Raw genomic sequence first — 10997 nt, forward strand, 5'->3', positions numbered from 1 at the left:
AGCATACTTTAACAGATCCGATTCAAACCTGATTTAGGAATTGTTACTGATTATGGATCATGGGTTTACGAGAGTAATGGAGATCAATGCCCAAATATGTAGTCTAGATAGAGATAGTATTGCTTTATCGAATTTGTATTCAGAGATTTAGTGTGGAAAACTACACTTTTTTATAAAAAGTTTTTTAGGGAAGAAAAAATTTATTTTAACTCAATTCTAATGAAAAAATGATGAAATATATTAATTGAACTCAGGTTTCAGATTCTTCTGCTGAGTTTTGACTTCATAAAACGCTCGAACATTTGTTTTTTTTTCTTTCTTTTTTTTCCACGTCCAACACTAGTTTATTTTATTCCAAAAATCATTTGTGAAATTTGTTAAAATTGAAAAAAAGTATGTAATACATTTTTCTAGGAATCCAGATTTCTCGGAGAAAGTAGACAATGCCGCCTTCCAATATTTGTCCCCCTTCTAGAGCGGGCCAGGCGGTTTCAAGTTCTCCTGCTCAGTTTCCACTTTATAAAGAGCATTGTTTTTTTTCTTCAAGATTATCGATGATAATAGGATGAACCCTCATTTTCAATTGGAATGCGCCCACGCCCAACACTATAGTTAAATTGAATTAAAATATGAAAAATATTTTAATATAATGGAATGTGGTATCGTTTACCCGAAGTACAATCCAAAGAAAAATATTTAATTAAGTACATCATAGTCTTGGAAAAGTAAAATACTAGATTTTTGGCAGATAGAAAACTGATACAATTTTCATTCATTTTTATTGAATTACATTAAATTAGTCTAAATCGAATTAAGTAATACATGTGTAATATCAATTTGTTCGTTTGTCTGCGTTGTTCAAAGTGACACATATTTTGAGACCATAGGTTGTTTCATGAGTTCATTGAAGAACATATTTCTCAGCTCCATTACTTCAAATTCCTCCAATTCTATGGGAGCATTATATAAAAATGCGGCAGTAGTTTGTTTTTTAGAGAGAACAGAGTTGATCACTGTTTCTACAATTGGGCTTATGATGTTGGAAATAAGTACATTGTGCTTATTGATGAAAACATCAACTGTATCGTCCAAAATTTGGCTACACAAAATGCTGAAAGCTTCGTTGTTGATCATACCATGAAGGTCGAACTGAAAAAAATATAACTCGTAATCTAATCTGAATTATTTTATCCTACAGTTGAGAGAGTTCCCGGAATAGGTTTAATATCACTTACAAAGCATTATTTGAAATATAATTTTTTAGTACCTACCATAAAGTAATAAACATAGATAGAGGGAGTATACGCAATTTATACATGTCTCCAACATGGTTAGATTACGTTGTCGGATTGTGATATATTTTCAAATCCACAATTTTACTATATCGTTGTTTGGCAACTTTCGCTCTCCTAGTGTCGGTTGTTTCACTTCGTTTGGCGCGCTTGAAGTTTGTTTTCTGAATTTCTGATATATTTGGGTATTTATTTCGATATATTTTGAGTTAATATGAAACGTTGATTCAATATGGGACATAAGAAGTGCGTTCTTTGTGGAGAAACTCGCGAATTAAGTGAAATATCGTATCACTGATATGTTTTCATTTCCGCGCGTTTCATGTCAAATTTGATAGTTCATGTTGGAGACAAAATTTGCTTACTAAAAATGACATATGCTCCCTCTGTTTATGTTTATTACCTTGAGGTCAGGACCAATGATAAACATTTGGAAGACTATGTAAATTAATTATAAGTTTTGGTACTCCCTCTATCTATGTTTATTACTCTGAGGTACCTACACTTTAATTCTCGTTTGTTTAGGAAAATTGTGAAAAATAACATTTGTTCAGAAAAATTCGACAATGCCAGAATTGATTAGGGCCAAACACGTAAAAATAATACTTACAACTGCATCCCCTAGATTCATGATAATAGATGTATTCTTGACTTGCATTTGCAATTTCAGTATGTTCAAGGAGTACTTCGATGTGAAATTTAGTCGTAGGTTCTTCAAACGAATACTAAAAACAAAAAATAATATGTAATGTCAAAATTTCTATAACATGAAGATTGAATAGGGTTTTTGTCTGTAATTTTAAAATTTTGAGCCGGGAATGGTATCAAACAATAAGGCTCTACACACTGATATCGAATTCGTCCTCAAATTCTTTCTGTCCGTATATCCTACGGTGAACACAATAATTCCCAAAGTTCTAGAAAATTCAAATTTTCAATAATTGGTAAATATGGCCGGACGAAGTTTTAATTACTAATAATTTAAAAACTACCGATTCGATCAAAATGAAATGTTGTATTTAGACGTGAAATAACATATTTTAAGTTTCATGCAAAATTTATGTCAATCTCGTCAAAATTCCAGAATAATATCGAAAAAATATTACTCAATTTTGGTTGTATAAAATAACAACATCAAGCTTCATGTGAAATTTCAAGCCGATCACATCATCAAAACCGTAGAAATTTCAAGAAGAATATTGAAAAATATATCCGGTCAGTTTGAGATTGTACATAGATATATACAAGGTGATCCTATATTGAAGGTACAAAAGAAAATGACATATTCCTCGAATCATTTTAAGAAGAAAGTCCTAGGCCCGCAAATGTTTTGCGTTCGAGATACAGGGTGTTAAAATTCATTTTTTCTTATATCACCTTCCCTTCACAAAATATTTAACTGAAATTTGGCGTAGATATTTCATTTTAAATTTTTCATCATTTGATATGCTAATTTTGAATGCAAATTTACAGGGTAATATTTTTCTGAGGCACTGCCCGCTTTTTTCTACCAGAACATTTTTTTTTGACGGACTACTGGTAGTATACCTAAATAAATGTAAAAATAATTTTTGGTCCAGTACTACACTTTTTGGCTTCTTGTAGTTCAGTTCAAGGAAAAATTTCAAACAAATCTCTAGTACCTAATGTCCAGGAAAATCCAAATAATCATTAAGATCCAGCTAGTAAGTTGTGATGAATAAACTAATTATAAAGTTTGATTTTTATTTACCCAGTCTGTAGCGAAGATAAATAAAGATTCGATAAACTGTTTATGTATTATGGTGATTTAATTCCTATAAAATTTGTAAACCTATTCTGAATTTCAAAAATAGAAAAAGTAATGATCATGTGGAGAAACATAGAATCCCTTTTTCCTAAATTTTCTGTACATTCTGGTGTCTCTCCGAAAATTGTCTTTTCAATGATTTACTCACTTTGCAGGTCCTTCTCCATACATGGGCAGGATTGAACCGAATAACAAATCGGAAAAGTAATTGGTATTTATGTTTATACTTGGGATGTCCACTATTACAGTCAGAGCGCTTTTCATCATATTTACGCTAACCGATGAAGCATTGAAATTTTTAGCTCCAATTTCAATCAAATCGGTTAAAATGAAGCTGCCACTGAAAAGAAAAATGTGTTATCAAACTTTGTGCAATGCACCAATTTCCTTATATCAGAATTATATTTTTAATTATATTATATAATACAAGATGTCTCAAAAGAATGATTATATTTGTTTAGCTTACTGCGTCAATCGGTAGCCTGGCTCTTGGTAATTAAGTCATTGTGGAGAGTTTCTCGGGAGCGGATCGTGCATTGTGCGTACGCAAATTTTACAAAAATGATAACTCTGCGAGTATAGCGCCTTATAACATATCCATTCCATACATTCAATATTTTTATTCAAAAATTGAGGAAAATTAGTTCTGCTGATCTTGTAATTGATTTAGCATTAGTATGCCAAATTTTTGGGAGAGCCCTTCTGCTCCCCCTGGAGTCGCCACTGTTCCTCTCACTCCTTCTTCACTAGATAACCTAAAACTCGGGTGCCCAAGGTCACTCAGAACGGGTTAATCTGTCTGTTCGTGATGATTCTGACCTTTCCATTCGGAAGCTCGAAAATGCTTTGAATATGCATAGATAATCGCTAGACCGCATTTTGCACGAAGATCTAAAGATGATATAACAAGAAGGAATGGTTCTAGCTGGATGAAGTTACTTCATACATGTTCAATGTGTCGCTGCCACAAGTAAGTCGAATTTTTTCAGGCAAATTTATCTCCTGGAAAGGTGACATTCATTGCGTTTCGACTTTATAAATCGCTCGAACATTCTGCTTTTTTTTTTATATTATTGAATAAAAGAACTGGATGATGCTGATGAATTGTTTGTAATTATTGAATTTGATAAAAAAATTATTTTTTTTTAATTAAAAAAAATTAAATTCATTCTTCCAGGAATCCAGATTTCTTGGAAAAAGTAGGTAATGCCGCCCTCCATTATTTGCCTTCCCTCTAGAGCGGGTCCTGCGGTGTCAGGTTCTTCTGCCCAGTTTTGATTTTGTAAAAAGCTTGAAACTTTTGTTTTATTTTTCTTTAAGATTATCGTGTGAAACAATCAGATTATGCGGATGAACCATTATTTTAAATTCTAATGTATCAACGCCCAACACTAGTTAATTTGATGTAAAAAATGAAAAATATAATATAATGGAATGTGCTATGAGCTAATAAAATTTCTTATATTTCTCAAGAAGGATAAGTAGGAAATAGTGAAATGGAATCACTTCTCGTATATTTTGCATTCCATTCTGAGGAATCATCATTCTGATTGGAGAATTGTAAAGAAAAATAATCCAGAGCTGGCCCAAGTGGCAATAAAATTCGGCAGCGTTCAGCAAAGCGAACACCAATAAGCCTGATGAATGTATGTGCATAATGCAGCACCTTTGATGGTTTTTGATGTTGATTAAATTTCCTTAAATTCCTGTTGTTGCTGACCGAATGTAATCTCATTCGGTACTTTGAATTTCTACACATGTGATTTTTTGTTGATCAAGCTTGAAATGCCGCCCTTGAATTTTGCCGCCCTAGGCGACCGCCTACCTTGCCTATAGCGACAGCAGTTGTTTCACGTCGTTTGGCGAGCTTGAAGTTTGTTTTCTGAATTTCTGATATATTCGTATTAGATATTTATTTCAATATATTTTGAGTTAATATGCTCCCTCTATTTATGATAATTATTACTCTGAGGTTAGATTGAATGAATGTCTTCAACGCGAGGGTATAGACATTCGTATGATATTATTTTTTTGGAATTATTCCCAAATAATGTATTTTCCTAATTGATAAATATTTTTTCGACAAATGTATTTTTTTATAAAATTTCGTGTGAGACATCTTATATTTGAATGTGAAATAAATTATTCAAGGTTTTAGTTTTGTAGAATTATAAAGAGTTTCAAAAGTAGAGTATAAGTAAGTATGCTTACTTCGCCAAATTTTCATATGGAAGAGATATATTCAGTTTAGCGATACTTATTGGTTCAGGAACTACAGCTCTTACAGAGTCCAGCAGTTTCTTGATTATTCCACTTATTATGTCAGAAATCGAACCTCCAAGAGAAGGAAAACCTGAAATATTTGAAAAATAAAATTTAAATTACTACGAAAGCACCATACTATTTTTTCTTTATGTAAGTTTCGTGCATTTCATAATAGAACTGAAATGTTTCGGTTACTGTTATAATTTCACGAGTACCAGTTTATAGAAAGAACTAAGAATAAACAATGCGGAAATTATATTAGTGTAAAACATTTTGCTAATATAGGTATTTTGAATGAGTTGTTATTCTGGATTTCAACTACACTAGAACAAACTTTCCAAAGTTAAGTAATGAATCGTCATGAAACTCTGGAATATTGTCGAACGAAATTTTGCAAATATTTTTAGTTTAGTGTAAAACATGAATAAGAGCTTCTTCAAAATTTACTTGATAAAAATCGGAAATAGGCGTAAGCAGTTCGCCATTTCGTATTTACTAGATCACTCCCAAACAGTGGCGGATTTACAAATTTGCCGCCTGTAGGCTTTTCAACTTATGCCGCCTCTGAATTGTGATACGTTAGTTCACAATCATATCAATCACATTTTCTTTCAATAAGATTCTAACTATGATTTGCCCCATCATCGCTGTTGCATCAACTTTTCCCGGATAGTTTGTAAAATTGGGAAGTATCGTGTCAGATCCTTGATTATTTTCTCTGCAAACAATATCTCAACCATGTACTAAAGTAAGGTAAGATATAAGTATGGCTTAAAACTATACAATACTTACATAATATAAATAAAGCTTAAACAGAAAATATACATTTGGCGAACGTTGATGAATATTTTTCATTACACTGACAGTTTAAAAGCAATACAATAAATTTCCTTTTTTAATAATCTATTAGTACTATCTACAGTTTAAGTTGAATTTTAAAAGCATTACAATATCTTTTTGCGAGACTTCAAATTTGCAAAATCATTAATAATACTCGTATCATCGTACTTACTAAATCTTATTCACTAGTATATTTAATAGAGAGTTTAGCAACTGTTGATGTTGAGATATTAAGTATTTAGCTCTCTATATAGGACTTTATTTCGATTTTTGTCAAATGTTTTATTTTTTCTCCAATTTTTGAAATTCGTGTTTTGTGTAAATTTTTTTGAATTCTGTAAATTGAAATTGGCGCCCTGAGCTTCATCCTGCTTGTAAATCCGCCACTGCTGCCAAATTTTTTTCATCAATAAAACAAACCGATATGAATTGTATATTCATAACGAGTTTAGTTGACTTTCACTTTTCTCAGTTCGTAGCAAATAAAATAAGATTTTTCCCATTAATTTTTCTATTTTTTTATGTATAAAATGCCGTCGACCAAAAATCTATTCGAATATGAACATTTATTGAAAATGCACCTATATAATAATAAATCGACGTTAAATTTTCGAAAAACATACCTCCCAATTTATACTCATCAGAACCAACGGACTGGTCCGCTGAAATACCGACAATTAAAACGAAAAGTAAGAACAACTTCATCGTGCTCATTCAATAGTCACACATCAAAATAATATTATGCCGAATAAAACTGAAATGCCTCCAGTTGAATTGACTCTATTTATTAATTTCAAATTTCCTTCAATTACAATATTACTGATAATATCTTTTGAGTGTTCAGGTAGCTATCTATGTATTGTTCTTTTAGATCTCTCAGTTATCAAGGAAATTCATTATTATCAACAATATCATTAGTGAAATATGTCAAATGATTGATTAATATCAAATTATCGGATATGAATCGATTATTTTAAGAAAATTCAATGCTGATCAACAATGTTTTCCTCATCAGTATAGGTATTTATAAGTTGAAAAATTGTTGACGATAAAACACTTGCATTTTATTTGGTGATCAAATCTGTAGTGGTTTATTGAATGCGAAAATGGGATTTTTGATTAGTAACGAATACAACAAGAATATTATTCATAGGTTTCTTCAACTTCGATCTTCAAATTTGAGTAGAAGTTGACCAAGTTATACTTACGTAGGTACATCATTTATAAATTTGTGATAGAAAATCTTCTTTTACAAAAAAAAAAACGTTCGTTCATTAATGCGCGCATTGTAGGCCACAGAACTATTGAAATAATTTATTTTATGAGATGTTTTTTAAAGTTTTTAAAGTCATTTATTATCATATCATTGTTGTCGATTATTAGACAATTCTTTTCTTCGATATTCTGCTTGCAAGAAGCTCGAAATCATGAATAGAATCACCGAGATGGTTAACTCATTTTGTTTTGAATTTAATTTTATGCAGCGTGTTACAATACTTAGTAGGTACTGAGGATTTCAGAATGAAGAAAAGTTGTATGGAAAAAATGGTGAAATGGGTGGAGAATAAAAATTAATGAGACAGTTCAAGTTAAATACTCATTTCAATATCCAGTTATCCGAATCTTCATCAACAAAATATCTGAGTATGCATCTTGATAAACAACTTTCCCTAAAAGAACATATAAAAAAAAGAAAACATAAGTTAAAGATTTTTATTGGTTGATTGGTAGAAAATCCAAATTATCACTTGAAAATAATCATCAATCCTATCTGGACTTATGGATGTTTAGGTGAATATAACTTGTCCATAATACAGAGAATCTAATCCAATTCCATTGGATTTGTTTTTCTGACATTTTTAATGAGCTTTTGATGTGATTGCACTGACATTTTGATTAGTTTTTAATGACATTTTGATTCGATTTTATTAACCTTTCGATTTGATTTTGATGACATTTTGATTTAATTCCAATGACATTATGATTCATTCTTAAAGACCTTTCGATTTTATTTTAATGACATTTTGATTTGTTTTTAATGATCTTTTGATTTGTTTTTGATGACCTTGTGATAAGACGTTAATGAGCTTTTGATTTGATTAGTTTTTAATGATTTTTCGATTCGTTTTTGATGACATTTTGATTCGTTTCTAATGACCTTCTGATTTTTTTTATGACATTTGATTCGTTTTTTAATGAATTTTTGATTTATTTTCAATGAGCTTTTGATTTTGATTTGATTTTAATGACATTTTGATTCGTTTTTAATGATTCTTTGATTTGTTTCTGGTGACCTTCTTTTAATGAGATTTTGATTTGATTAGTTTTTAATGATCTTTTTATTCGTTTTTAATGACCTTCTGATTTTTTTTAGACATATTATTCGTTTTTAATGAATTTTTGGTTTGTTTTTAATAAGCTCTTGGTTTTGATATAGTTTCAATGACATTTGATTCGTTTTTAATGAATTTTTGATTTGTTCTCAATGAGCTTTTGATTTGATTTTAATGACATTCTGATTAGTTTTTGATGACCTTTCGATTTGATTTCAATGACATTTTGATTCGTTTTTAAGGAATTTTTGATTTGTTTTTAATGAGATTTTGATTTGATTTCAATGACATTTTGATTAATTTTTGATGATCTTTTGATTTGTTTTTAATGACATTTCGATTCCAAGAATTCCAATCCAAAATTCTAAGGATATAGTCAACCCGCCTTGTCATGTTACGAATGATGAATGAAACACTTCGTATTCAAAAGTTCCTTATGTAGTCCTTATCCAGGACTGAAGTAACAGACATCACACAAAACTAGGACGCCATCCAAACCATTGATCGAACTAGTGATCTGAACTCAAACAAACAGGTGACTAAAGCCAAAATGGCTAGCGGATGTGAACAATTCCTGAGGACTTGTCACTGGAAAAGACTTCATGCATAATGCCACTTGAGAGCTTCTAGCTCTGAATCAGCAAATTCGGATTGTTTGTAATACATTTTCAATTAAAAAAATGAATAAATTGTACAGTTTTGTCGTCTTAACTAAAGGTCAACCTATTATGTTTTAAGATAGAGAAGACATCGCCGTCGAAACGGAGCTGTAAACAAAAATGAGAATTTTTCAACTGAAAGAGTAGGACCTGAAAAGCACACCTAACACCACTGTACCGGGTTTTTCACCATAATTTGACCCCCCCCCCCTTCAACTTTGTTACTAAAAGAGGTACAAAAAAATGTTTTCTACAAAAGTTTCACTAAATCGACAAGTGTTTTTTAAAATGATTTCACAAAACGAAATATATACAGAGTGGGCGACATATTGATAGCAACTTAATTTTTTCAAATGGAACACCCTGTATATTCTTTTATATTTGACTAGCTCTTTTTCCCATGATTTCGAATATATAACCATAGTATCCTTATACTATGATATAACATGTTTGGCCTATCTCTCTTATTCTGAGTACCACAGAGTTTCAAATTTTAAGAACCACCTGGCATGCTGAGTAATCACTTTTCAAGTGGTAGGCTGCGATAACTCAAAATGCCCTTTTTTGAGTTATCTCGTTGGCAATTTGACTATATGTCATATCGTTGCCAACGAGATAACTAAAAAAAGGGCATTTTGAGTTATCACAGCCTACCACTTGAAAAGTGATTACTCAGCATGCCAGTTGGTTCTTAAAATGCCTGAAAACTGATTCAGTAATCAGTTTTCAAGTAGGTAGTAGCCTGCGATAACTCGAAATGCCCTTTTTTGAGTTATCTCGTTGGCAACGATATGAAATATAGTTAAATTGCCAACGCGATAACTCAAAAATGGGCATTTTAAGAACCACCTGGCATGCTGAGTAATCAATTTTCAAGTGGTAGGCTGCGATAACTCAAAATGCCCTTTTCTGAGTTATTTCGTTGGCAATTTGACTATATATACCTCAGAATAAGAGAGATAGGCCAAACATATGTTATATCATAGTATAAGGATACTATGGTTAAATATTCGAAATCAGGGGAAAAAGAGCTAGTCAAATATAGAAAAATATACAGGGTGTTCCATTTGAAAAAATGAAGTTGCTATCAATATGTTGCCCACTCTGTATATATTTCGTTTTGTGAAATCATTTGAAAAAACACTAGTCGATTTCGTGAAACTTTTGTAGAAAACATTTTTTTGCACCTCTTTTAGTAAGAAAATTAAAGGGGGGGTCAAATTATGGTGAAAAACCCGGTAATTATTGAGAGGGAATACCACCACGTGACCTCTCAGTTCAAAACAAAATTATAGATTTTTCCTCTTACAATTTCCTCAACCACCAATTTTCGTGGGGTTTTTACATAATTTCTCTCAACAATAATCTACATACTGAAATAATCTACATATTAAATAATGTTTTTAATTTGTGAACGAAAAAAAATTTTTGGTACCTTTTCACTTTTTGCAGAAGAATTGATTATATGTTCAATGTATATTTTTAAAATCTTCGTGAAGACAAAACCTGAAAAAATCACTACAAAAGAGGTAAAACTATAGTTTTGAGAATAAAATGTTCGACCGTCGTACAGTACTGGCCTCAACTTATAATTATGTTCCGTAAAGACAAAGAAGATAAAATGAATATACAACCTCGTACACCGTACAAATTTTGGTCATTGCAGCAGCGCCAGGGGAGAAATGAATGGGTAACTAATGTTTGACTGATACGCGGAAAGCCACGCAGTGGTAATCCCTCTTAAGTCTAAATTCAACTCGAAATCCATATCTTCGGTGATTTTCTATGAGACTTTATAATAAAATCACAGAAAATTTCA

General features: G+C 31.3%; 1 protein-coding gene across 1 annotated transcript; it reads right to left on the bottom strand.

Moving 5' to 3' along the window:
- Positions 1-762: 762 nt before the first annotated feature.
- On the bottom strand, positions 763-6966 carry LOC123678244. The gene is made up of 5 exons (XM_045615152.1): positions 6810-6966; positions 5293-5434; positions 3230-3421; positions 1903-2017; positions 763-1149 (listed from the first exon to the last, which is right to left on the bottom strand). Exons 1-5 carry the CDS (start codon positions 6898-6900, stop codon positions 859-861), a joined length of 831 nt encoding a protein of 276 aa, XP_045471108.1. The 5' UTR covers positions 6901-6966; the 3' UTR covers positions 763-858.
- Between the last annotated feature and the right edge of the window lie 4031 nt (positions 6967-10997).

The sequence above is a fragment of the Harmonia axyridis genome, chromosome 4, assembly GCF_914767665.1.
Source record: "Harmonia axyridis chromosome 4, icHarAxyr1.1, whole genome shotgun sequence".
Lineage (NCBI taxonomy): Eukaryota > Metazoa > Arthropoda > Insecta > Coleoptera > Coccinellidae > Harmonia > Harmonia axyridis.

Coding starts and splice junctions, on each gene's coding strand:
- LOC123678244 (XM_045615152.1), bottom strand. CDS start 6,900: ATGAGCACGATGAAGTTGTTCTTACTTTTCGTTTTAATTGTCGGTATT. Junction 5,435..6,809: donor TGATGAGTATAAATTGGGAG/GTATGTTTTTCG, acceptor CAAATATTTCAG/GTTTTCCTTCTCTTGGAGGT. Junction 3,422..5,292: donor CCATATGAAAATTTGGCGAA/GTAAGCATACTT, acceptor TTTTCTTTTCAG/TGGCAGCTTCATTTTAACCG.